Source organism: Maniola jurtina, chromosome 2 (assembly GCF_905333055.1).
Source record: "Maniola jurtina chromosome 2, ilManJurt1.1, whole genome shotgun sequence".
Lineage (NCBI taxonomy): Eukaryota > Metazoa > Arthropoda > Insecta > Lepidoptera > Nymphalidae > Maniola > Maniola jurtina.
The window spans coordinates 10,437,179-10,464,830 of NC_060030.1; the positions used below are offsets into that span (position 1 = coordinate 10,437,179).

Below are 27,652 nucleotides of genomic sequence, written 5' to 3' on the forward strand. Positions count from 1 at the left end.
GTTCAAAGCCATTATGATAATCCACTTCAGGTTAATGATATTCTTTACATAAATTAGGGATAGATAATATTATCTCTTTCTAATACTTACCCGCATCTAGGGAGCTGGTGCTGGCAATAAAGACAAATCGATTTTATTTAAAGCGTAGCAGCCATGCAGCGTTCGTTAGTCATCTTAAATGAAGTATAGAATCTCTGCTATAGATAGCGTATACCTATACTTATAGTAATGGCAGAGGTACATAATAGGTACCTACCTGTTATGTAACGGCCGGTTCACGGCCGGTTCACACATGTCTCCGTTTTACTGTTCCGTTTTATCGTGTACGTTTTTTTTTCGTTGATGGCGTATGTAGTTGTATGAGCGACTTCACACATGGCACAGTATTCTGTATACAGTAAAAAATATCGTTCCGTAAAAAAATTACATTCCGTTTTGTCATCGAATACTGGACGAACGGAAGGGAAATATACGGATACGTAGAATTTTAACGGATAGATCCATCCTTGTAGAATAGCGTCGGTATACTGCGAGTTTTCTGTTCACACATCGCATCCAGTAATGACGGATCCGTTGAACGTACGGTGCCTATGTGTGAACACAGCATAAATTTATGACGCATCCGTTAAAAACGTACCAGTAAAACGGACTCCCATGTGTGAACGGGCCGTCACACATGTGTCCGTTTTACTGTTCCGTTTTATCGTGTACGTTTTTTTTTCGTTGATGGCGTATGTAGTTGTATGAGCGATTTCACACATGGCACAGTATTCTGTATACAGTAAAAAATATCGTTCCGTAAAAAAATTACATTCCGTTTTGTCATCGAATACTGGACGAACGGAAGGGAAATATACGGATACGTAGAATTTTAACGGATAGATCCATCCTTGTAGAATAGCGTCGGTATACTGCGAGTTTTCTGTTCACACATCGCATCCAGTAATGACGGATCCGTTGAACGTTATACGGTGCCTATGTGTGAACACAGCATAAATTTATGACGTATCCGTTAAAAACGTACCAGTAAAACGGACTCCCATGTGTGAACGGGCCGTAACAAGTTCTAACTAAAAAAATTAACTATACGATCACTGCCCTGTCAAAATGGTAAAAATGGAACGTCTCATGGTGCGACCTTCTCCATCCCTCCGTCCGTCTGTCTGTCTGTCACAGTCGATTAGGTATTTTAGTAACTGTAAAGCTACCAACATGTTCGGAGTAATTGTATATAATAGTGGCCCTACATAATTAAAATTTTAAAAAAATATATATATAAATATACATATATTTAGTTTAATTTAAAAAGGATATAAGGGGTTTGAAATTTCAAAGTAAGATTAAGATGAAGATATTTACTGAATGGGGCATCATATGAAAGGGCTTTACCTACAGATTCTAAAACAGATTTTTATGTATTTTTATACATAGGAGATTTGATTTATCGCGCAAAATGTCGAAAAAAATACCGTCTCCACCTTAGCTCCGAAGTTTACCAATCGAAAAATCTGAAATAATTATGGTCAACAGAAAATGCATATTTTATAGGAAAAATAAAGCCAACGCTCTAACTAGCAAAGTTTTGATACTAACAATAAACGTTTACAAACCAAGTTAGTTTAGCAGTTCGTTAACGTGATTCTTAACGATTTTTTCTTCTGTAGTACGGAACCCTCGATTCGCGAGTGTGACTCGCACTTGGCCGATTGTTTATAGCTAACGCCCTTCGGGTTTATGTAAGGATTCTACAGTACCAAGTAAAGGAGATATATTATGTAACTAGTTAGATAACTGCAGTTACTGCACGATGAAGTTTCACACTGTCGATAGATAGTAGATACCTAGTCATCATTTGCATCTTCAACTTGACCTAAATAACTTACCTATAGCCTATAGGGGACAGGGTGGCCCCGTTCTAGATTTTTAAAGAACCTATATCTATACTCTATACAGAGTATAGACCTTATCTAAACGGTAGGCGAATTATTTATAGGCAGATATTATTCCATAGAAGCGAGCCTTAAGATTTTCACCAGGTGAGATTGCAGTCAAGGGCTAACTTTTATCTGAATACATACCGTCGCGTCGCGTCGGTGAACAGAGTATAATAAATAAGATTGTGCTTGTAGCAGAATAGGTACTAATTTCAATTTTGAAATCGCTTCATTATACAAAAAATACGGTATGGGTAAAGTTTCGGGCACCACCGAGTGTTCAATTTAGTTACTGTTTTAAATCGTAATCCAATATTGAAAAGAGCAACCGCCGAGTTTCTGGCTGGTTCTTCCCGGTATAGGAAGGGAATGCCGAACCAGAGTGGTACGGTAAGATTTATTACGATGCAAAAGCACTTATCAAAATTTACCTTGAATAAAAAATCTTTCTTCTTCAATCAGTTCAGGTAAAGTTACGAGTAAGTACCTATAATGTTGTCCTGTCATCGACCATCGTCGATAAAAAAGAGCCACTGCATAACGGATCAGCCCCGCAGTTCTCAATGTCGACAGGAAGAACGAGGCGGGTACTGAATAATAATGACTACAAACAACTAAATACCTATTCCTTATAAATAATATTCGCATACGCAATGCGAACATCTCTAACAAAGAAACAACTCGTCTTACCGCCATGTTCAGTATATTCGCAGCGGCTCCGGAGTTGATACTGTAACTGTTTCAATCGAAGATTGAATAATTGTAATATATCTGTGTTGGCTGATATAGTAAACCGACCCTTGCGTGTACATATGCCTACCAACGACAGAATACACTGGTGATTCATTTCTGGCAAAAAAACAGTGAGGGACGGCGGAGAACGCAAGTGAGCAAGTGACGCAGCGCAAGTCATTGATCCCTATGCGTTCCCCGACGCCCGACGCCATGTCGGAGCTCGCAGCCGCGCGCGGCCCGCTGTTCCCGCCACTCGTTGTCGCGATTTATATTGCCTGCATCGCCGGCGCCGCGGCGCTCGCCAACTGCGCTCTCCTGGCTGCCCTACTCAAGCGATCAAGAAACGGTAAATAGCCAATTGCATGTTGCTTTACGTCTAACCTATGCCTTCGTTAAATCCTCGTTTCGTTGACAAGTCAAAATCCTAGTTAGGTTAAACCTTCCTCTTGCCTTCTTCTAGGGTCAGCCTTTTAGCGCAAATCAAAAGTTTGTTGTAATGGTTGTATAACTGTAGCTTGAAGTATTAGGTATTATTTTATTGTAGAACTATGTAGATGATGCCCGCAGCTTCGCCCGCGTGGACTTAGGTTTTTATAAATCCGGTGGGAACTTTTGCTTTTCCAGGACTAAAGTAGCCTATCCGTATAAGCCCGTCCCCGGGATGCAAGGTATCTCTGTATCCGTAAAAACATTTAAACGGATGATCCTTTAAAAATCCCGTAGGATCATCAAGACTTTAGTGTGCAATTCCTTACAGCATCAGGGTTGAGGAGTTGGATCCTCGAGGTCAACGATTAATTCCTTCCTTGGTATATAGATAGGTACTCGTACCTCTAATAGCATAACCGAGTTTCTAGTTTTAGAAACTGACTATCAAAGCTCATGGCTTTCCATGAGCTTTGGTAGTCAGGTTCCCTGCAGCATCAGGATTCAGGAGTGGAATCTGTGAAAGTCCCGTCAAAAAAGGTTCAGCCGTTCCGAAGATTAGCCCGTTCATGAGCTTAATTATTTCGAAATTACAGACAGTTCAATTTTATTTATTAAATAAAAAGTATAGATTCTAAGTTCTTGGCGCCAGCCGCCAACAAAGAATCTATACTTTTTGTCTATTTATATTATGGCTGAGGCAACGTCACTGATAATTTTCTTTTTTAGGGTTCTGTACCCCAAAACTAAGCCTCTGCTGTCTGTCCGTCCGTCTTTTAAAGTTAAAATGTTCTGTGTGTATATTGCTATTGCCATTAACCAGCTTTTTAATCTATCGCATCAAAAACAAATCCTAATTGGGACCTCGACGCTAAGTTTGTATTGCTGGTTTTTATACCGGTCAAAAGCGACTCGGGCTCCAAACGAAGGATTCCGAACCATCGTCGTCTGGCCACATTACACATACACTCCAAATAAACGACCTACGATTCGTACATACGTACAAAAAAATCTTATGAAACGCGGTGTACTCGTATTGACGCGGCGAAATTCGGATTTTTCGAAATCTCTTTTCCAGGAAGCCAACTCTCAGTAGGTACCAACATCAAAATCGGTTAATCAGTAACACTTAAGTATACTTATTTTTCCTCATTCCAGGGTTGTCCTCAATCATCATTCAGCTAGCAGTCGCAGACATCATTCTAATAGGAACCTCCATCGGGCCCGAAATATGGTCTTACAACGCAAGAACATGGATCTTCGGAAGAAACTGCTGCATAGCATACCGTGGACTCTGTATATTCGCGTCGACGGCATCTCTGTACTTAATCGCTACAGTTGCACTGCATACTCTAGCCACCGCTAAATTGGAGGAAAAAGCGGGAACACTCAATAATAAACGAAGCGAGCGCGACGATGACGACGAAATGAGATCTTCACGACACAGTCTTGTCGCTAGCAGTGATACTTCTACGCCTCTGCGTACGATGAATGTAGATTATCGTCTCGCAGACACGAGGGTGCCAGTAGCTCCACCAACTGCATTCGTATGGGTGCTGTCTGCATCCTTAAGTATACCAGAATTTACATTGGCTACTACAGTCCGTCATGATCAAGACTTCATCGCCTGTACTTTAGTCGATACTAGTCATAGAGTTAACATGCATTCCATGGTCGCTTTTTTCAATTTTTTTCTGCCAGCTCTGATACTAATCAGTGCCTGTGTTCTTATATTATGTAAATTCAAATCAAAGAAGACAGTAAAATTAGAGGGAAGCGATACTATTCCAGCATTGAAATTATCCTTATGGTTGATTTTAGTGTACGGTATTTTTTGCATTCCACGTTCGCTTTTTTACGTTTATGGGTTATATTCGGCAGACACTAAAAGCGATTCGGAATACGCGAGTGATAATTCTCTATTAATAAAATTAATATTGAGTGCTATGTTCCTCGCAGCGACCTTACTGCGTCCTATATTGTGCATAAGTCTACTACCAGGATTACTGAAAATGTTTTCATTTGGATTTAGAAACATCGATGAAGTGTAAAAGAAATATTTTATGTATGAAAGGAAAAACCAAAAAGCTTTAAGTATGTAATAAAGATCTCGTGGTTTAATTTGTAAAAAGTAAAAATTTCGGCATTAATTTTAAACTAAGTATGTAGTAGGTAGGTACTAGAATAAAATAATTATATTAGTAGCTAAGTTTTTCAAAAACCTTAATAATGATTATGGGAAAATAAACTATGTACGTATATTTAGTATTTTTTAAAGTTTAGTATTGAACAAGCACGAACCTATACACCTATGCTATACCTAAACTAAGTAATACATATTATCCTGACTTTCATATCGTCATTGAAGCACAACCCATGGCGAAAAGCCACCCGCATTATGTGGTTCTCACAAGGATCAATAAGCCCATGACCGCAAACTAGCAGTCTGAAAAGAAAGACCAAACATATTTTTCCAGCTTTACGTTAGGATATAAAAAATATGCATATTACGAAACCCAACTTTCTCTAGAATTTGTATAACAATTTTGGCTGAGCGTAAAATCTAAATGCAATAACTGAAAATAATAATAAATATAATTTGTGTCACGTGATACGCGTGACAATTTTAGGTTTTTGGAATAAGGTGAAAACTACGTCGTAGTATTACATAGTTTAGATAAACATCTTTTTGGGGTTAATAGGTGGCGGTTTATTTAAATATTGGTTCTAAAACTAAAAATTGTATTTAATACAAAAGTTTATTGGTGAAAACATGAAAAATATAATAGATTAATGGCTGATAAAATGCAGCAGAAATGTTACAATATTCGTCCATCACAAAACTATTTTGCTAATAAATGCCTGAAACGTTCAGAATGCTATCAATTAATCGGTGATGGGCACAACAAAATGGTTAATGTCAACAATAACATTTGCTTTGGTATTACATTTACGTCGAGGACATCACAAAAACCACATAAAAGACACTAACAAGTTTTTTGTGCCCTAATTTGAATACAGCCATTACATGTTTGCAGGTTAATAGTAATGAAAAATCTAAATTCATCAGGTTACTCGGCGTAGTTGTAACAATTTCATATTCTCCATTTCACTGCGGACATGCGGCGAAAGGAATGTAGCCGGGGGCCGAACGGCGCGCGTTACTCTAGTCGATAAAGGAAAACACTTTTAACTTAAGAAACCGTAATTTTAATAACTTAAGTTATAAATATTTATATTCATCAGGTCAGCTCGATATCTGTAATCCAGTGTAAATACAGAAATACAAAACCGTCAAAGATGACACATAACATTTAATTTTAGACGGAACGTGAAGGTCCGTCGCGAACGACATTTTTAACATTTTTTTTACAAGCGACGGCTCGCGCCGGGCGCGGACGGCGCGCCGCGCGACGTTCTCGAATGTTACTCGCCTCACTGCGCGGGCAGGGCGGCGCCCTAGTTGTCGCCGCCCTCGGCGGGCTCGTCGCCGTCGCCCTGCGTGTCCGACGTCCACAGCGTGAGGTTGTCGCGCAGCAGCTGCATGATGAGCGTCGAGTCCTTGTACGAGTCCTCGTTCAGCGTGTCCAGCTCCGCGATCGCGTCGTCGAAGGCCTGCAACACACGCTCCGTGAGACTGTGCGCGACGCCGCGACGGGACACTGAGCTGGCCGGGTCGAGTTAATTGCGTTGCAACATTGCCATGCCGAGACAGTATTAGGTGAATTTGTCTACCGGTAGAGTTCAAAGTTCTCTCATGCAATCTAAAGATATGGACTACGTAATCAGTTAGTAATGGGTAACGTTATCGGTAAACCACACTAGATCTCAGTGCAATAGATAAACCTGTTTGGCTAAGTGGCACGCCCTCGCAGGCGAGTTGATAATCTCGTAATAGAATACGGAAAAGTTGAGCGCGAGGCCGAGCCTGATGGGGTGGGTGGGTTGCATTTTGGCCTTAGCAATGTCGAACGCCTCCTGGTAGGCCTTCTGCGAGTCCTCGACGACGGCTGCGGACAAGCGAGCGCGTTAGTACCCGAGCACGACACGACCTCGAGCCGGCCAGCTCCGAGCGAACTGACTGATAATGACCTGCTTGGCGAGCTGACACGCCTTATCTGGTGAATTTAATATCTCATAATAGAAGACGGAGAAATTTAACGCCAGCCCCAGCCTGATTGGATGTGTGGGCTGCATTTTCGCCTTGCTTATTTCGAAAGCATCCTGGTATGCCTTCTGTGAATCCTCTACAACAGCTGTAATATAAAGTAACGTTAGCTGTCATGTTTTAAGAATTTCGATATAACTATGTAATAAATAACTTGATTTAAAATAATTCATCATTAGAGGTGATTAACATGATTACAATAATTTACTTATGTTTAACTAGTTAGGTTTTAAAAATCCTGTGGGAACTCTGATGTTCCGGGATAAAAAGTGTCTTATATCACAATACAGGTCTTTAACTATACACATGCAAAAAATCACGTCAATCCGTTGCGACGTGATTGAAGGACAAACCAACACACTTTCGCGTTTATTATAGTAAAGATAGTGATTTTAAAGTGGTAGAAACAATTGATGATTCAAAGGTACCAGTAAAAGTTTAATTGAATAAAAATATTTTCATTTATTTTTAAAGAATGACTTCTTTGGCACAGTAACACAAAATAATGAGACCAATTACCTACCTCAACTAAATTTTCTGGTTTACTTAAAAAGTTAAATCCCATTACAAAAAAAAAATGCAAATACAAATCTTAACTTACAATTTCTGGTTTCTCCTGTGGCCACTTCTGCAAGGTACCTGTAGTAATCTCCCTTCATTTTAAGATAAAATACTTTACTTTCTGGATTACTAGCTTTAGGAATAAGGTGTTTGTCGAGTAAACCCTGAAAAAAAAAAAGACTTGATTAACTATGAAAGTTGAAACAAGAAATGTAATTTAATATATTAGACAAAGGAAATTGAATAACATCTGAATTGAGAAAAAAAAATGAAGTGATGATAGGATTGTAAGAGGGTTGGACCTAAACTGTAAGTTGTAACATCCGAAATAAAAATAGAAAAGCTCTCATAGCTAAATAGTGTTCAAACTGTTTAAATAAAAATATTCATTTAACTTTTGTTCATATGATAGCAGCAAGGCAAACAGGTCAATACCATAAGTCTGTATTGATTTTTCTCAATTCTATGAAAAAATAGCTCATACGTTTGATACTAGAATAACTGCAATATAAAAAATATATGATAAAATGCAAGCTTAACTCTTTTTAAAATAGAATAATGTGAAGGTATTGGGTAAAGACAGGGCAACGAACGAAGATGGGCTAGCAGCGCGCGCAGTGACGCGGCGCACTACGTCACCGCGCCGCCGCCGCTACACCGCCCTGGTGACGAGCGACTACACCACGCGCCGGACTTACGCGACAACTAAGCGTTTACATCACCCCTCCAATTGGCAAAGTGCAAATAAGATGACGTCATACGCGTAGGAAGGCTAATCGGACATCATCACTTCATTTCAAAAGTCTATAAACTCAAATTATGACAACGTTTCTAATGAAAAAACTAGGGAATACAAGATTTTTTTAAATGGTTTTGTAAAATTACCACTTACCAATACGTCGTAGCAGATTTCTCTGAGTTCTTTTTCTACTTTAACCCTATATTCTTTTGCCATCTGTTGTTTTCTTTCTGAGCCCTCGGTTTTCTGTTCGATTGAGGATATGACTCGCCAGGATGACCGGCGGGCGCCCACCACGTTCTTGTACGCGACGGAGAGGAGGTTCCGCTCCTCGTTGCTGAGCTCGACGCCGGTTTCGGTGACTTCCTTCATCGCGGCCGCCATGTCGTCATATCGCTCCGCCTGCTCCGCGAGCTTGGCGCGTTGCACCAGTTCCTCCTTGTCGACGGACATCTTTGATGATTTGAGATGACTATATTACTGATGCCCCTGTAAGAAATCATACAAAGCGTAAACGAGAGGAAGGAACACCCGGGCGGGTGAAACGGGAGGAAGGTTCTCAGAAAGACTAATCGTTAGGGCGTCACTTTCACCGAAGCGAATCCAATCGAGTATGAGTCATCATTGAATGCGGCGCACCTTGGATAGAGGCTCACGAGCGCACTAGCGCAGTGTAAAACTCGAAGCAGCTCAAAGAGCGACCCTCACGCCAATCGCGACATCGACGCGGCGTCCGATCGGTTCGACAGCATCTCACAGACTCGGCCGAGTGACTACTGACTGGGCCGCGCCGACGTCGAGCCGGCGAGCGCCGCCACTGCGCCAACGGTATTGATCGGCGACACGGGATGAACACTCCAGACGAAATACGACTAGTGCGACGCTTGCACACGCCCCCCGCGCCGGCCGCACCCCGTGCACCCCTGCACCGCGCCACCCTCGCGCCCGGCCAGCGCCCGCACCCGCACCGACGACCCGGCGCCTACCTTGCTCTAGCCACCCTCACCAGTCACCTATCTATCTATCAATCCATCTTGCAATTTATCTGTTGCTATGCACATTCTATTTACTATACCTACCTGCATTCTATATTTAAGTAGTAAAATATTAAACAATAGAGTAGGTAATCAATCTAAAACTCTACAATAATATAATTATTGATTTTCTTGTAAAGTTGTGAACATGCTAACTTTCTATGACTAAAGGGGTGTGGCTCTTAAAGTTAAGGTTTTTTTCACTTTTTACGCGCTCCTGCATATAAACGTATGACGCCGAATGTTCTACTTTTTCCTTTATCTATGCCCAACATCAACAAATATTGTGAAATTCTATTTGCATATAATATACGTAATAGGTATTCACATACAATCACATGATACCAAAGAGTACTCTTAACAGGCCATAAGGCAATAATAATTTTATTGCTTATCTCTTCTTGTAGAGCATTAGTATTTTATTAGATGACTTCAATTAGTAGGATTTTGTGTAAAATCAGATAAAAATAAAATTGCACAAAGTACCTTTTGCATTATTTAAAAATCATCAAGAAACTTTTTTATCCCCACCTTTAATGGGTGATCATAGGAGTATAATAGAATCTGTGTAGCCTTCACCTTTACTAAAGTAAAATATTCCTATAAAACTTACTATTTAAACTTTGTTTTGCAATTCTGTGCTTCATTATACTATGCATTTCAATCAAGAAGACCATCAGCAAACATTTTTTTAACTATCAAACTTGTCCCACCAGAGACGAAAATGTTCATTCACTTAAATGATGTAATTTTGTAAAACTACCTAATTATTTGGTCATGAACACATTTTTTAGGGTTCCGTACCTTAAAAGGAAAACGGAACCCTTATAGGATCACTTTGTTGTCTGTCTGTCCGTCCGTCCGTCATGTCTGTCAAGAATACCTATAGGGTACTTCCCGTTGACCGATCACGAAATTTGGTAGTTAGATAGGTCTTATAGCACAAGTAAAAGGATAAAATCCAAAAACAGAATTTGTGGTTACATCACAAAAAAAATTAAAATGTGTTCATGAAAAAATTAATTTACTAAATCACACATAGATGGTGCTGTTGTCATTAACTTGCTGTGTTGCACATAAAAATATTAAAATATCTTGTATGTTGGTACAGAACCCATCGTATTTGAGTCCGACTCGCACTTGAAGAGTTTTTTTTTGTGATGAACCACCAATAGACAGCGAAGTGATCCTATAAGGGTTCCTATTGTGGAACCTTAAAAAACAATATAATAAATAATATACATTGTATATAAAGCAACTGTCCTAGGTGAAATTCTTAAACTTAAAGCTATTAGATAAAACTTGAAACTTATTCAAGATAATTTAAAACATATTACTTTTTATACAAGAATATTACAAAAAAGTAATCCATACTTTAATATTATAAATGCAAAAGTGTCTGTCTAAATGAAAGGTACAGAGATCGCTTGGATCCCGGATAACGACATAGAATCTTTTTGCTCCTGGAAAATCAAAGAGTTCTCACAGAATTTTTAATAACCTAAAACCACATGAACAAAGTTGCAGGCATCCATTATTTCGTACAGAAATAGGTTGGAAAGAAGGTTGGACATCCTGAAGACAGACTACTTTTTATGATTTTGATGAATGAGGTGTCAATTGATTCGTCCTAAAGGCATAGGCTATATTTCATATGAATAAATTGTTCTAACCGATGTTACATCAAAAAAAGTGGAGGGTCTGCAAAATTATTTTTTTTTGCTATTGTATCAAGTGGGATGTCATATTTATAAATGTTCATAATTATAAATGTACTACAACATTAAAATATACCAAGCGACAGAAAAACAATTTTACTACAATATTTCAATGTTTATTAAGAGATTGCAGTAAGGCTTTAGTTTCAACTTTTTAAAACTACTTGTAAGTCAAGTGTCAACTAGCAATAAAACTTGCAGAATTTATCACTGGCAAGTCACATGCAATACACTTGCAAACACTTGTAGTAAGCCAACTTGTACAAGTTTTAATAGCTAAAACTAGAAGAAATTTACATGAAATACTCTAAATTGGAAGGTAAGATGAGATTTAAATCTAGTGCTACTCCATCCCGCTTTTGAAAGGGCTAGAATACTTTTCAACCTGACATTTTAGTTTAGCAATTGTGTGCCTACAACAGAATCAGCACTATTGGCATTAAAATGACAGCTCACTTCTGCAGATTTTAATGTTAGTAACCTTTTACAGTAAATGTGCATAAATTCATTCTGAAACAAGGTAATGGCCATCCTACATGTTGCATAATAAAGATGAATGCAGGGTCATAGAGACATTATTTCTATGAGCATGTATAATGTGTTTGTTTCTAAGGAATATTTAATTATAATATTCTTTCTCTCAGGTAACTGTTCTTATAAATTGTCATAATGCAGTACATCATAACTTGATCATAAAGTAAATTCAAGTAAATCAATAACTATCAATGATTTTATCAGATATCAAATTAGCCATAATATAAAGCCACTCTGTTGACCACATGGCTAAATCAAATATTGATTTGATCACATTTTTTCAAGGACTCATTCCAAAAACTATAATTTCATGTAACTATATAAATAAAAAGTATCAAGGAAGTTAATGAGTCATTCATTTATTGTTCATAGTTGTAAAGTAAATGATTTAAAATATTAGTGAGGTCCTAACTTTAGCAAAATGATATCAATGAATTAAATCTATAATTTGCCTACTGCAACCTTACTACACATACACATGTGCCTTGCCTTCGAGCAAAAAAGGTAGCGTTTTACAAAATTATTTAGCTTACAGGGAACCTTCATCAATCTTTAACTCTGCATTAAGTAGGTATTTTGCAGAAAGATTTCTAAGATTTTAGCTCAAAAGTGTCCTTCAACCCTCAAACGCCGATTGCCTTCAATGACATAAATCGTTATCGACAAAGATAACGGCGTGACCGAGTACGCAACGCAAAACTACGACGCACTAGTGTGATAGACACTCACTGAAACAACTAACTAACCAATGCTTGCATTAATTTATCACCGGAGCAACGTATTATTAATAGTCTGGTTGAAACAATGCAGGAAGATGTATATTAAAGCAAAAAGAATTAAATCCCAACTGTCCGCACTGAACTACTAAGAGCCAAAAACCCCACTTACTGTTTAATTTCACACCGGGTCTCGAAGTTTGTTCAATAACTTGGAAAGAAATTACTTAAGTTGATTTAAAGGCATTTGAATTAGCAATAGTTTTCTATTGCTAAAAATCCTGAATTAAAATCTAACCGCACTGCAACACCGTGTCGCCGGCTCGGGCAAAATGGCTGCTGCAAGGGACACTCCTTTTATGCGTCACAGTCACAAATGTATGTCGTACAATAATTTGACGAAAGCACTGCAGAAATTCACAAAATTGATGGCACTTTATAGTATCGCAAATCACTTACTTGTTTGAAGGGATATAAAGTAATTAAGCCAGCAAATTGCGACACAATTTCAAATTTTCTCTTGCGCTGAACGATACACTACACTGACGGCGGCGGGGCCAGAGGGGAAACAAAAAACGGAACAGGGTTCTCAAAGAAGGTCGGCCATTTGTCAGTCACAGTCACAACACTAGTGATTTCTATTCTCTATGGATTATCAAATACTATTTTGTCTTCCTTTAGATATGCGGAAAGACAAGGACAGAATATACAGTAACTTGCTATCGATTATATTACAGGAAGTACATAAAAGGCGCACTTTTCAAACAATCCATAACTAACTATTATTTTGTCAATCTAATACATTCATGGAATTAGGCCGTTGGGCCCGTTAGGCCCATAGATTTGATAGATAATAATAGTTAGGCCGTAATTCCAATACTTTAGCCCTTAAAATGCAATAGAAATACCTCCCATTTGTTATGTAGGTAGACAGTAGGTACATGACAAAAAGATTTCATCGATTGCATCGACCTAACTATGCCTAGTTACCTTTTATTTAATTTTTTTTTTTTAAATAAAAATGGATATGTGTAACTACCTAACTATTTGTTTATCCCAGCATTCTTAAACTAACTTCTAACTAAAAATGTCCGTCTGCAACGAAACTTTGTACAGTGGTTGGAACTTGCGGAAACTACCGTCAACGTATTATCAGCGTACAATGTGGCAATGTGACATGCGAGTCGTTCAAAGACTAACAACAAAGACAGCGTAATGCATGCCGGGTTATAGCTAGTTATTTATTAAATATTGAAATATTTTTAGAACAGCATCTCAACAGTAATATTTTATAGTTACTTTTTTATGGTTTTTCTTCGATCGATGTGCAAGCAATATTACATCCTACTCTATGGCAATATTGTCGGCTGACAAACTATGACAGACAAAAAAAGTGTTTTTGTCTTTATCACTCTTCAGAGCTTTTATATACACTTAGCTTGCTCAAACAAGGTATTATTATTTTGATGTCAAGTCCACTTTGATTCTTTGTCTGAGCAATGTCGTCATAAACCTGGAGTGATTGCCTAGTGGTTAATACGTCCGCCTCTTAATTGAAGGTCGGGGGTTCGATCCCGGGCACGCACCTCTAACTTTTCCGAGTTAAGTGTGTTTTAAATAATTAATTCTTTCACTTGCTTCGAATGGTGAACGAAAACATCGTGAGGAAACCTGTATGCTGAGAATTTTCTCAAATGTGTGTGAAGTCTACTAATCCGCACCGCACTTAGCCAGCGTTGGAGACTGTTGCCAAAACTTCTCACACTGAGAGGAGAGTGGAGACCCGAGCTCTGTGCACGCCAGGGGGGCGCAGTTGTAGTACAAAGCAGTACCTACAAAGGCTGGCAGCCATTCATTTATATCAATGCTGGCAGCAAATAATATCTTCTCAAGTTTAGGGAATATGTTGAAAATGTCAATGTTGAAAATCGAGTAAGTTTTATCTAATTTTAACTGAAAGAGAAGTTAGGAAGCCGTTCGTGTTTGTACATCGAAAAAGAATCTTAAAAATCATTGATAGGCCAAGGACTTTCAATTCAACCTATCATGTTTACCTGCTCAAATGCTATTCTTACCTAGTGCTAAATATAGCCATGAGATTAAGATGCAGACCTTATGCAGACGCATTTATGCTAAATTAATAATTGTCCAGAATATATCGCGAAGTTAGGTAACTACCTAATGTAATATATGTAGTAATGTTTAGATTTTTTTACCTAGCAACACCACATAAAAGGAGGCAGCAGCAGCAAGCAGCACATAGGCAGCGGCATGGACGTATTATAACTATGATAGCTCTTATAATAGCTTTATGGGCAGCGGGCAGCGTGACACAAGCATGACATTTCACAAACCTCCGGATTACTAGTCTGTGAGTTCCAATTTTTGCCTTGTCGGACTGTAGTATTCCAGGTCCGTACAAAAATTAAAAAAAAAGTAATATTATTTTATTGTCTATGCCTAGGTAGGTAGGTCTGTACTTGATGTCAGGTCAGATCAGCGACCTATATGTTATTGGTCTGTGGTTAGGACTGTGGTCAGGAGTCTGTGCTTGATTGATGTAAACAAAGTTATCTGTTATACACGAAAAACACGTGTTTTTCTTTAAAACACGTAAAAGTGTATCAAGTTATAAAGTTCCACAAAGTTTCATTGTAATGCTGATATAAAAATCTTTATTCAATAATTCTTAATTTGTTTTACATTGCAAAATGCCTAAATCCAAACGTGATAAAAAAGGTAACCTAAAACTAGAGAATTCTTAATATGGATTGAATTAACCATGGATGCTTTCACAAAGTCTTTTATTTCCAGTTTCTTTGACAAAAACAAATAAAAAGGGCCTTTTATTGAAACAAAAAACAATTGAAGAAATAAGGAATTCATTGTCTAAATATGAACACATATTTCTATTTACTGTTGACAACATGCGTAATACAAAGCTGAAGGATTTACGCAATGATTGGAAAGATTCAAGATTCTTTTTCGGCAAGAATAAAGTCATGGCCGTAGCACTTGGGAGAACCAAAAGCGATGAAGTTGAAGATCAGTTGAACTTGGTATTCATTATTTATTTTACTTCAGCGCTTTTAAACTTTTTCTTTGAAAAATTCTACTTTTCATTAAAATAAGGGTTACTTACCCTTATTTTAATGACAAGTAGAATTTTGATAGCTGTATATTATCAGAAACTGTCAGATAAAATTCTTAAAGGTTAAGGTTCAAAAGGTACTCTGCTTCACACTTTTTGTACTCTGCAAATTGACAGTATTATGCAAGATTGGATATCAGCTTCTGATAGTATGCAGCTGACTATCACAGTTTTCAGTCTAATGTCAGCAGATTCTGTGCAAGATTTTTTTTATATTTACTGAACCAGCAATAGAAAAATTACATTTAACATGAAAATGTATGTACAATTATATACCTACTTCATAGTAACTATGTAAGTAGGTACAGTTATTAATATAATAGTGGCATTTCCTATTTTAGCTTTCCAAAAAGTTAAAAGGTCAATGTGGGCTGCTAATGACAAACAGAGATGTAATTGATGTATTGGAGTGGTTTAAAACTTACCGTGCAACAGAGTATGCTAGAGCTGGATTTGTTGCAACCAAAGATGTGATATTACCCCAGGGCCCCCTAGAAGACTTCTCTCATACTATTGAACCACATCTTAGGCGCCTCGGGCTGCCCACAAGTCTAGAAAAGGGTGTAATTCACCTCATCAAAGAATATCAGGTATGTAAAATTTCAATAGTTGATAGATTTAAAATTTTAATCTCCAGTACCTATGCCTTGGCTGGTACTGGCTGGGCAATATTTTACAAACTGGAGTAGGTTTGGCAGTGTCCAATTATCATAGTACTGGCTTATAAGTCTGTACTACTAAAAATCTAAAAGGGGTATCCATTTATTACTAGACTATTTTGCTATGTTGTTTCTCCAGTGCCACCACAGAGCCAACCAGCAATGCTCATGCCATGAAAGTAGTGTCATAATCAGATATCCCAAGCATCACAGATGGTATTATTTGTATACTCATAATAATAATGCTATCCTTTTCCACATGGAGCATTATGAAAGAGATAGCAATACATTCAGACTTATCATTTTAGAGTGTATTACAGAATTAGCCGCATAGCGTCGTCTTAGAGTGAAAACCTCGGGAATGCATTTTTGGTCAAATTTATTTTATTGCGTTTCTAGGAATAAAACCTCGCAACGCACCTCCTGATTTGACTAATTTGTTCATTCGATACTCGTAACGCCATCTATGACATTAAATGAGAAACTCGTAAATACTCGCTTCTGTTAGTTACAGCACGCAGTTTTTTCTTCCTCCTGAAAAGTTACTTCTTTTACACTTACGAGGTTTTCACTCTAAGCCGTCGATAGCCACATGCTTACTTTCTTATAAATGAACATCCGCTTACATTCTTTTAAATGACACTATTTCAGGTCTGTAAAAAAGGCACACCCTTGACACCAGAACAAGCAAGCATTTTGAAACTTTTGGGTAGACAAATGGCTCAATTTAAAGTAGTCATAAAGTGCCACTGGACCAAGGGGAAAGGATTCCACAAAGATCTTGATGTACCGAGTGATGAAGAAGAAGATAATGCTGATGCTGTTCAAGAGGAACCAATGGAAGATGATGATGATGGTGATGATGAAACTTAAACTGCATTTGTTTTTTTTTTATAATGTATGTATGTATATGTTAAATAAAATGTTACAAATTCAGTTTTTTTTAACTGCGCAATGCGAAGAGTGGTGTTCATCAGTCTATATGATTGTTTGTTTGTTCCTTTACGGTGCCCTAGAGACTATACAAGTAGACCTATTTTTTTAGTTTACTTATTTTGTACTAGATGATGCCCGCGACTTTGTCCGCGTGGAATTAGTTTTTTTTTTTATCCTGGACGAACTCTTTGATTTTTTGGGATAAAAGGTTGTCATGTCCTTCCCCGAGATGTAAGCTAACTCTGTACCAAACAACTAAATTACTTAAACTGTTGGGCTGTGAAAAGCTTTCAGACAGACAGACACATTTTCGCATTTATATTAGTATGAATTGGAAGTAATGTGCCCTCAGTTTGAGACTACCTAGGCACAGTAGTGGGCTACACTGAACATAAAAAACTAATTAGCCCTCAGAGTTGTTCATTAGGTTCTGTCTGACTCTGGTTGGGTTAGTGAAATTAAATTTTTCAATTGGCTGAAGTCTGATGCACTAAAAAGTTTTTGGCTGCAGCTATACCCTATTCGCGGAAAGTAGTATAGCGCTCTCTTTGTTATGTATTCCCATACAAATGATAGAGACAGAAATCAGTGGTCGTTAACCATTTTGAGACACCAAACAATCACAAACGAAAAAATGTTTTCCAGTGCTTTTTTAAAACATTTTCAAATTGAACTCCGAATGTTTTTTTGCCTCTATCGTTTGTATGGTATTACGTAACAGAGAGAGCGCTATGCCTACTTCTTTCCGCGAAAAGGGTATAGTTTTAAAGAAATCGTCTTAATACATAGATAATAGATATATATATATATGTATAACAAGGAAGCTGATATTTGGGTTTAGATTTCGAGGTTTTTTTAATTAAAGGCAATGACACATCTAGAACATAATATATTTAAATCACAGAGGAAATTAATTATATTAATATATAAAAAAGTACATCAAATCAGATTATACTAGCGTTTTTTTATTAATCATTTATTGTAATGCAATATCTAAATCAAAAATATTTCAATACTAAGCATTCTAAATTCATACAAAAATAAAATACTTATCTAGCAATGGCCTAGCCTTTCTAGAGACAAAATAAGTATAATTTAAATTTAATCTTTTTATTTTTAACAAAATAACTTACATATAAAACAAATAATCACAGTACAATAGTAAAGCATTGCTTTTCATCTAACATCACAATCGGCAAAATATAATTCTTAGATCATCGCAACTAAGAAATTACAGTCTTTGAAACCCGAAAGAAAAATATCATCCAGTTGATTTAAGATGTAACTTAAAACTAACCTTATCTGGTTATAGTTTGTAATTATTTGCTATTTGAATAACTAATGCTGCACTTCACTTAGCTAACAGAGTTGCACTTCTAATAGTAATTGGGAACCCCAGTAAACAAGTAGATCACTTAGTAAATATGGTAAATTGGTAGATATTATACAAGATAAATTATATTTACTATGGTTATGTTTGCTATCACTATATTTGTCACGTCGCCAACGGCAACTCTGTCCCATCGTGATATAGCTGTGAGCTTGAGATCAACTACATCACGTGTACATTATTCTGCACAGACTAAGTAAATTAATATCAACGTCACATCAATCTAAGCTACATCTACTCTACGACGGGTTTACCCGCACAACGATACTAGGCATATGCACCTAATGCGGCTATTGAACAATCGGTACCCTTAGTACGAGTTTGCACACCTCTGCAACTTTGATAGAACATTAGGCATTACGCAGCACTATAAATACCAGCCACGAAAACGGCGGGTGCGGGTGTGCTCCCTCTTTTGCTGACAATAGCTATTTAATGCTAATGCAACGCTAGAAGTTCGCCACTTCAATCAAAAAGCAATCGAAAAGTCTTGGATCATTTTGTTTTGTAACGCTTGGTGCACTTCCTGATTTTATTACAGGCTTTTTAATTTTTACTTTGACGTCAGTGTTTTAACGTTTCTAAGTTTCATGAATTTATCAACGTTGTCGTTATGCAAACTCGTACTAACTCTATAGAACGGATACACTTGAAACGGAGCGCGTGTGAAGAAAAAATTAAATCTAAAAACGTAGTATTTTCCGAGCGATGCAGGGGTCAAAACCCAATACGAGAAATCTCGTTACGTAATTTAAGGTCACCAGTTGACCTGATTGGTCGTCATATGACCAGCTAACATACAAGCTTTTGCGTGATTATTGTGTCTCATCAAACTAGACAGGGACGAGCAGTTGAGACTGAACTTGCTAAACAGGTTGTAGTTAGAAGCTTACAGTGCTCTTACTGCTAAGCCTAACGATACCGTCATGTCAACCCAACCTAAATCTCACAAACGCTACGAAATGTATAGATATAACGCGTTCAAACTAAAAAAGAGAAACCGTGTCCGCCATATTGCGACGTCCTAGCTAGAAATATACTTGGATTCAATATATTTTTAATGGAGTTAGTCTTAGAAACTCCATTGAAAATGACGCGTTATATGCTAATCTAAAAACACTACACAATGGAATTGTTAAAATTCGCTAGTTTATTCATACGTACAATACAATTCAAATGTCCATACAGTTTATTACAGTCCACACTTTTTGAGCTGTTCACTATTCACCCTGCTTGTAATGCATGGAATTTTATAACGCCTGTTACAGGCAAAAAGCCTAGACATTGTTTGGAATACATGTTTTAGCCACACAATGTTTTAGGCTTTGGTTTTCAAAAGTCGCGGTGCAAGGTGGGTATAATAATTATTACCAGTATATATTGTAGTTCTAGTATTAAAATAGATTTAGACTAGATGATGATGGCCGCGACTTCTGGGCACTCTTTCTCATCTGCAGGATAAAAGTTATCTCTGTACCTATTAAATGATGCCTGAAATCTAATCCACGTGGATATAGGTTGTTTGGGTTCCCATGAGACCTCTTTGATCTCCCGCGACAGAAAATAGTCTATGCCCATGCCCGGGATAGCTATCCCTGTACCAAATTTCGTGCCTAGGTCATAGGGAAAATTGTGTTTTATTAATGTCCCATTGTGCACTGTCATTTTGTTTTATTTGAATCTGGTAGAAGAACCTCACCCCTCATATTATCTGTAATACTAGGCGCGGACACAGAATTAAACTCGAATGAAGCTTGAACGCCAATATCGCAGGCTTTCTTATCATTTTGGAAAACGTCTTCAGCACACAATTGGTCTTCCACCTTAGTTTCATCAAGAACCTTTTCAGGGTTTAAACATTTCTTTACTGGCGATTTCCTAATTTCTTCGACACGTTGAATATTTGATTTGTTATCAATAGTAATTTTCACATACGCAAGTGTCCATTGATATCGTGTTAATCTGTCATCACGTGCTGTATATACGAGTCTAATGCGGAGCGGGCGCCGCGTGGGCAGGCAAGTCCAGTAAGGGCAGCGGCTCGCGCCAGTACGCGCACTGAGAGAATTCGTCGCTCGGCTCGCACTGCGCCGGCGGGAACACCTGGTCCACTAACACCGACATATGCGAGTACCTGTGGAAACCAATACAAGAACGTTTAGCATATAGTATTTTGATGGATACCTAGATCTTCTTAAGAATGACAGCGGCTTAACACCAATAAAACGCCTTCCAGAATACCGGCGGCAAAACGTCGCATCTCATCGCAAAGCGATTTCCATGCAAACTCGAACGATGCGTTGTACATACGTGTCGTAGAACTTTACAATGCGACGTGGCACCGCAAGTATTGTGAAAGAGCCTAGAGGTAAGTAAGTCCCTTTGTGACATTTTGTTAAAATGATACTGAATCATATTTGAAACAAGGGATGTGAATTTATTTAACTTTGATGTAATATCGAAATCACGAAAACTTGCCCAAACTCGTACTAAGTGACAATGCGAAAGGAAGATGGGCCAAGTAACAATCAACCAATCAAAAGTACATTTTCCTATAGCAGATAATTAAACTATTTTATTGGTTAAGAATTTTTGTTAATTTTTCGTGGACAAATGCTGAACAATAACATTTTAACAACAATTTATGGATAACCTTTATGAGAGGTAGTATCTAGAGCTTTATCGATTCGATATCATTACAACAGTCCAGATTGGGACGAATCAAGTGTACATTAATATCGTTATGTGAACCTGTGCCCGAAAAAAACTGAAATATTACTCTATGTGAAAAATATATCTTTGACAAATAATAAATTGACCCTTTTCTTGAAGACTTTTTTGTCTCGTTTCACCCTATTCACCAACTACAAGAATAAAGATCGAAATTTCTTTGCTGATAACACAACATCATTAATCTTATTAAAAGTTTAAAACATCAATGACACAAGCCCGACGACACAAAAATGAAACCAACACCAGAGTTACAGTGGGTGTGTAATCAAGCCTAAAACGGGGTTTTAAAGGCGCGGTCTCTATTGCTAGAAGATATTTCTGTTAGATTTTTAGACTTATGTAACTGTGTTCCGTGTCTTGTGGAATTGAATTTTGTAATTATAAGAGAATAGAGTATTAAAAATTTGGACATAAAAAGTTGAAAAATGTTATACATTTTGCCGATTATATTATTATCCACACATGGAAACATCCGCTTGTGCATGAAAAATGGTTTTATATTAATTTATAGTGCTCAATAAGTAATGTCTTATTATTTGAATGAGAAAAAGATTTGTAAAGGCAAGTTGATTATTCACTGGCAAATTGAGTTAATAAGATTAAAGAACGTGAAAAAAATAAACAGTATACAATATACGAAAGATGACATGTCGATGATCACTGAGTTATTTGTCAGTATTATTAGGCAACGTGATTTAGAAGATTATAATGGGCCGGGCGCACTTGGTAACACGCCATCTACCACACGCCACGGCACGTATATGGAGTCTTGTCAAATTATTGTAGGTATATTCTACGAACAGAAACACCCGACAACACATATGTGGTGTTTTTGATATATCGACTGTAAACTGGCAACATTTCCTATCTCAAAATTTTAACGATAAACTAAGATATATTATGTCAATGGACAGACTCTTAGATACTTTTATAAGTGTAGGTTAACATAATATTACTTAACAGGGCTCTCTCCGTCACATGCTTCCACTCGCTTCATACAATCGTAGTTCCAATTTCATTTGAATATTAAGCAACCAAAGTCCATGAAATTTTGCAGACATATTCTAGAAACTAATATCTGTGTCTGTGGTGTTTTAGATTTTTCTAAAAATATGTAGTTTTAAAATTACAGGGGCTCGAAGATTTGTATGTAAATTTTTAAGACCGCGTAACTTTGAAACCGAATATTTTAACAGAAATCTGGAAAACCACAGACATAGATATTAGTTTCTAGAATATGTCTGCAAAATTTCATGGACTTTGGTTGCTTAAGATTCAAATGAAATTGGAACTACGATTGTATGAAGCGAGTAGAAGCGAGTGACGGAGAGAGCCCTCTTAATAGCTTTACTCGTAGGCTAGATTGTAATCCTAATGAAGTACTGCTGTCAGTACTTTATGATTTAAAAAACAAAAAATTAACGATGCAGTGTCACAGTTCACGACAGCTATCTACATAGTTTTGAACTTGAAGTAGAGAGTTGAAATTTTCACAGAGTGTTTCTATTGTCGTTATAACAACAAGTAATAAACATTATTATTTCTTATACGCATCCCTACGTATGCGAGTCCGACTCGCCCTCGACTAATTTCTTTTAAATAAGTATAATAACATTATATTATCATTGACTCGACGCATATTATCATTTATCATGCATGGCGCGGCGTTGGGAGTGGCATGTTTCCGGCATAATGTATGATGATGCGCGATTTTTAAAGTGACAAGCCCAGTTTCATGCCATCCGGCTTACCAGAACTCTCGTCTGCTCGTAAATTCATAATTTTTGGAATAGTCTTTTATTTCAAGACTAGATAGATCAAATTTTACTGACGGCTAGCTATTAGCTTATGACTCTATCGCGTTTCACTGGTGGGAAGAAATCATCGACCATGTCACTTTGCACGTGGTAACTGAAATAAAAATAAACTGCTTATAATAATAATAATATATGGGCACCATTGAAATTGACGTAGAATGCTGGAAGAGGTGTATAAAATATAATGCCATATAAAATGACAGATATTTTTGTGCCGATTCGAAGCGCCCCACCGAGCGTACTGGGAATTAAAATTGACACTATGTCAAATAGTCTTCGTGTTGACACTATGTTGACAGGTGTCTTATCACTAACATTTAGTTCCGAGTACGCTCACTGCTGCTATCAGCGGCAATATGGCGAAAATCTAGCTGCTTTAATAACAGGTCGGCAATCGCAAGTCCAGCGTGTATTAGTAGAGATCAGTGATGGGCAGCCTCGAAATAAAAGTGACTTAAATCCAAAATGTTACTTTTAGGAAACTAAAATTAGGAATGAATTTCTATCTAACAAAAAAAAACACTAGATTTCGTCTCTTCGGTATAGAGAGTGCACATCTCAGTTGTTAGCGTGTGTGTGATGGGTGTGACTTATGAGACATGACGTGTATATGTCGCAGCGAAATGGCCTAAACCGGGAGTTAGCCATATCCCTAATTAGGTCAATCTTGGACAATATTATCATTATCAACTGATGTTTCACTAGATTAGAATTAAACACTGATCATCCGGAGTCTAGAGTATTTTTGTGAAGAAGAAAGTCGGTCAGTTTGGTCCGTCTCGTTACATTTCATAAACCATGCTCAGTATTCTATGATATCACTAGATTTGTTTAGTGAAATGGTATAATTGAGTTATCGTTTTGGCATCGCCCTAAGGGAAATGGCTAACTCCCGGTTTAAGCCATTTCGCTGCGACATTATACAGTTATCGTATGTGTATTATATGTAGTATGTGTATGTGGGCAACTCACGTCGACTGGAATGTCTGGGTTAGCTCGTGCTTGAGCTCCCCCTTGTAGTTGATCGTGAATATCCTCACGATGGGAATGCCGACGGCCTGGTACGCGCAGACATCCTGCAAACAGATGACATTTACAATTACATAAAATTTATATACAAGTAGCTGATGCCGGTAGCCCATGTGTTAATCCAGGACCTAAGGTATCTCTATTTTAAATTGCAGCCAAATCCGTCCAGTATTTTTTACGTGAAAGGTCCAAATGTTTGTATGTATGTATGGATGTACAAACATCCATACATACATACAAACTTTCACGTTTATATATTAGTAGGAAGTAGGATGAAACATCTGTTAAAACTTACATTGACTCTATTGCCATATCCCGCGTAGAACGGGTTGGAGCCCGCCGGGAACAGCGCCTTGATATCAGCGAGACACTGGATCTTGAACTCCTCTGGCTTCTTCTCGATGACCTCCCGGTGGAAGGCGCGCAGCAGGGACGTGGGGTTCAGCAGCAGGGGCCCGTCCGGTAGGCACACTTCACCTTGCTTTATTGAGCGTAGGTATTCTCGGGTCACCTATTGATAAAAAAAATCAAATCGGGTCAGATATCTCGGCGAAATCAGTGTAAAAAATATATTTTTTTACTCAGATACAAATTAGCCTTTGACTGCAATCTCACCTGGTGATAAGTGATGATGCAGTCCAAGATGGAATTGGGTTAACCTGGAAGGGGTATGGCAGTTTTTATTAAGCCCATACCCATTTAATTTCTTCACGGCATCATACAGGAACGATGAGAACACTCGCGAGAAGCTGGGGTGGGTCGCTAGTAAACGATAAAGCAACTTACCCTTGCTTGTCCAATGGCGCGCGCGGACAGGTAGAGCAGCTGGTAGCCGTTGTTCTTGATCTTGGTGAAGAGCTGCGCCACGCCTGACTGCGCCCAGTCCTTGCCCACCAGCGGGAAGATGTGGCCCAGCACGTCCGACCTTGGCGGAAGAACACATTTCACGGTTGAAAGTCGAACTTACACACTAGCCGAAATTAAATTTTACTTTCAATTTATTGATAATGCTCTCTGGAAATATAATCGATATTGTAGACTAGAATCCTGGTTATTTATATTTTCTTTATGATCTGCTTTATATCACTTATTAGCCACTTTATCATGAATAATATTCCCCTTTTCTCTTCCAACTAAGCATTAAAGCTTATACTAGGAGTGGGTACGACAATAGTGCAACAGATGGGGTTTGAGCTGCTGACCTTTCGGATTTCAATCCACTCTTTTAACGTTAAGCTACAAATAATGTGTAGGAGTTGCCTTAAATATAGAGTTTTGTTTCGTCTCTTTTTTATAATAATTCGTAGCGATAGTTACTTGGTGATGGTGCCGTCGATGTCGGATATGACGACCTTGTCGTCGTGGCGCCAGCGGAACACGTTGCACTTGCAGCGCGTGGTGCCCTGGTACGCCGTTGTCACGCTGAACACCATCTCGTTCATGCCCTCGCGGAGATTCAGCTTTTTCTAGTCAAAATATAATCATATATTATAAAAAAAATTCTTTAGACCAAATTTTAGCCTCCAAAGTCAAATTCCGGAGAGACAAGTCGATCGTCGGTGGCAACCCTGACGCCGCCGTAAATCAGGCATCAGTGTCGCTGTACTCGAATGACGTTTCCTACATTTGCAAACTACATTGATCTGCTGCTCTGTCGCGGGGTCACATACACTCGTGTCGAAATTCCACTTTAAAGGAAGCGAAGGTTTCCGATTCCGATTTTTTTCCACGATAAATAAACAGTGTTGGGCGGGATATGAATCACTGACTCAGTGCGATGAGGATTAATAGATAGGATAAAATAAAAATTCACATGGACTGACTCGTTAGTACATAAACCTTATTTGACTTCGAAATTATGGGCCATGGGGTTCAATTTCCACTCCAGTCAACCTTTGTGTGATTACACAGTAGTTTGTCATGGATATGGGCACTAGGTAGCCACAATACTTAAGTTTAAACTTAAATCATAATTTAGAGAAAATCTTACAATTTGGTCAGAAGAGAGCCGCAAGGTCTTGCGAAAGGAGGACTGTCGCCGCGATGTCCTCATGTGATGCGTTTCGTGCTCCGAGTCCGACGAACTGTGATCATGACGCACCGAGACCTCACCTGGCAGTTGGAATGAAAATTAGATTACCAATAAGTAATGAAATTGAACCAATAAAGCCATTAAAAATTAAGATCATTTTATACATAATTCCAACAACTGAATTAGACGTTGGTGTCCCAAGTTGCTGGAACGGCGACGTCGTACCAAAAAACACAACGTTGGAGGCAAATTTTATAACTTCGTTGTCTGTTAAAATCGAAAATGGATTTAGGAGGCACCGCGTTATAAAATATTTAATTAATTATGTTTTAACGTAATCTGGCGCAACCACCCCCCTTCCCCCAATAAATAATCACGTTAAAAAAAGCACTTACGAGTAGGAATCATTGGCGTAGTTTCCTCGACATCCATTACTTCCTCAAATTTGACGACTGGGTCGACATCGGTCACATGTTTGGGCGGCTCCATCTTCCCCTCCGTCCAGTGGTCTACCTGGTCTTCGTCGACTGAACCTGTTTTTGGTGTCAAGCTTTTAGCTGTGTCACTCTGTGGTGTTACATCTTGAATATCGTCTTTGGGCTGCGACGATTCTGACCTGTAGTGAAAAAAACATCTTTAGAAAATGGTAATTCGATTGTACACAAATTTTAATCTACGTTTTTACAGATGAGAAAAGGTTGTTGATGTGCCAGGACTTTTCTTTTGGGTCTGTGCACGTGCACAAAAAAGAAGCAGAATGCTATCTTGATGGTCCATCAAATAGTCAAAAATGCTTTTTAGGGTGCCGTGCCCGAAGTGTGCCAACGGGACTATATTTCGAAACATCCGCTGCCCGTCCGTCCGTCTGTCTGTCAGCGGGCTGTATCTCGTGAACCGTGATAGATTGAGAGTTGAAATTTTCAGATGTGTTATCTATTGCCGCTTTTGGTAGATCTTAAAGATAAATAAGTCACAATAACGCACTATGTCAAAAATAATTGATTTAAAAATTAAAAACTATTTACGCTACAATAACTGTACCGATTTGGCTGAAATCGTGATAGCTTATACCCTGAATTTGCACATGGAGGGTTTTTTATACCGGAAAAGAAGAACACCGGAAGAAGTCCACGGGGAAGAGTTCCCGCGGGACTTTTAAATAACCTATGTCCATGCAGACGACATCGCGGGCATTATCTAGCGATAAAGGTGCCTCTCAAATCTAAATTCAGACATTGGCATAGTTGGACGAACATAAAAAGAAAGAATAGATTCACTGAAAACAAATGTGTTTGTCTCGAGTCCAAAAAGCGACCTGATATCCAAAATAGGAAATTGTA

At 38.1% G+C, this 27,652-nt stretch overlaps 4 protein-coding genes across 10 annotated transcripts in view; 2 read left to right on the top strand and 2 right to left on the bottom strand.

Moving 5' to 3' along the window:
• Positions 1 to 2,622: 2,622 nt before the first annotated feature.
• LOC123874051 lies at positions 2,623 to 6,138 on the top strand. Its single transcript, XM_045919211.1, has 2 exons — positions 2,623 to 3,015; positions 4,254 to 6,138. Exons 1-2 carry the CDS (start codon positions 2,856 to 2,858, stop codon positions 5,144 to 5,146), a joined length of 1,053 nt encoding a protein of 350 aa, XP_045775167.1. The 5' UTR covers positions 2,623 to 2,855; the 3' UTR covers positions 5,147 to 6,138.
• On the bottom strand, positions 5,181 to 13,183 carry LOC123874060 (14-3-3 protein zeta). Of its 4 annotated transcripts, none has more exons than XM_045919241.1 (5): positions 13,025 to 13,183; positions 8,717 to 9,052; positions 7,865 to 7,988; positions 6,942 to 7,105; positions 5,181 to 6,710 (listed from the first exon to the last, which is right to left on the bottom strand). In XM_045919241.1, the coding sequence occupies exons 2-5, from the start codon at positions 9,014 to 9,016 to the stop codon at positions 6,555 to 6,557; spliced, it is 744 nt and encodes a 247-aa protein (XP_045775197.1). In that variant the 5' UTR covers positions 9,017 to 9,052; positions 13,025 to 13,183; the 3' UTR covers positions 5,181 to 6,554. The 4 variants fall into 4 exon arrangements, with proteins under 4 accessions (XP_045775197.1, XP_045775178.1, XP_045775187.1 ...); XM_045919222.1 differs by lacking the exon at positions 6,942 to 7,105 and adding an exon at positions 7,188 to 7,351 and having other exon boundaries at positions 13,025 to 13,182; XM_045919231.1 differs by lacking the exons at positions 6,942 to 7,105; positions 13,025 to 13,183 and adding exons at positions 7,188 to 7,351; positions 12,738 to 12,914.
• Positions 13,184 to 15,095: 1,912 nt separating this feature from the next.
• Positions 15,096 to 17,311, top strand: LOC123874082 (mRNA turnover protein 4 homolog). Its single transcript, XM_045919258.1, has 4 exons — positions 15,096 to 15,304; positions 15,380 to 15,624; positions 16,058 to 16,306; positions 17,027 to 17,311. The coding sequence occupies exons 1-4, from the start codon at positions 15,277 to 15,279 to the stop codon at positions 17,246 to 17,248; spliced, it is 744 nt and encodes a 247-aa protein (XP_045775214.1). The 5' UTR covers positions 15,096 to 15,276; the 3' UTR covers positions 17,249 to 17,311.
• Positions 17,312 to 18,183: 872 nt separating this feature from the next.
• The window catches only part of LOC123873998 (phosphatidate phosphatase LPIN2), a 38,049-nt gene continuing 28,580 nt past the window's right edge, over positions 18,184 to 27,652 (bottom strand). For 3 of the 4 annotated variants that reach the window (XM_045919148.1, XM_045919140.1, XM_045919157.1), the window contains 7 exons: positions 26,708 to 26,928; positions 26,271 to 26,392; positions 25,598 to 25,746; positions 25,067 to 25,205; positions 24,576 to 24,791; positions 24,224 to 24,327; positions 18,184 to 20,835 (listed from right to left, as the gene is read on the bottom strand). In XM_045919148.1, coding sequence (XP_045775104.1) covers positions 20,691 to 20,835; positions 24,224 to 24,327; positions 24,576 to 24,791; positions 25,067 to 25,205; positions 25,598 to 25,746; positions 26,271 to 26,392; positions 26,708 to 26,928 — 1,096 coding nt within the window. In that variant the 3' untranslated portion in view covers positions 18,184 to 20,690. Of the gene's footprint in view, positions 20,836 to 23,185; positions 23,346 to 24,223; positions 24,328 to 24,575; positions 24,792 to 25,066; positions 25,206 to 25,597; positions 25,747 to 26,270; positions 26,393 to 26,707; positions 26,929 to 27,652 lie in introns of all 4 variants that reach the window. The other variant, XR_006797820.1, reaches the window with a different exon arrangement.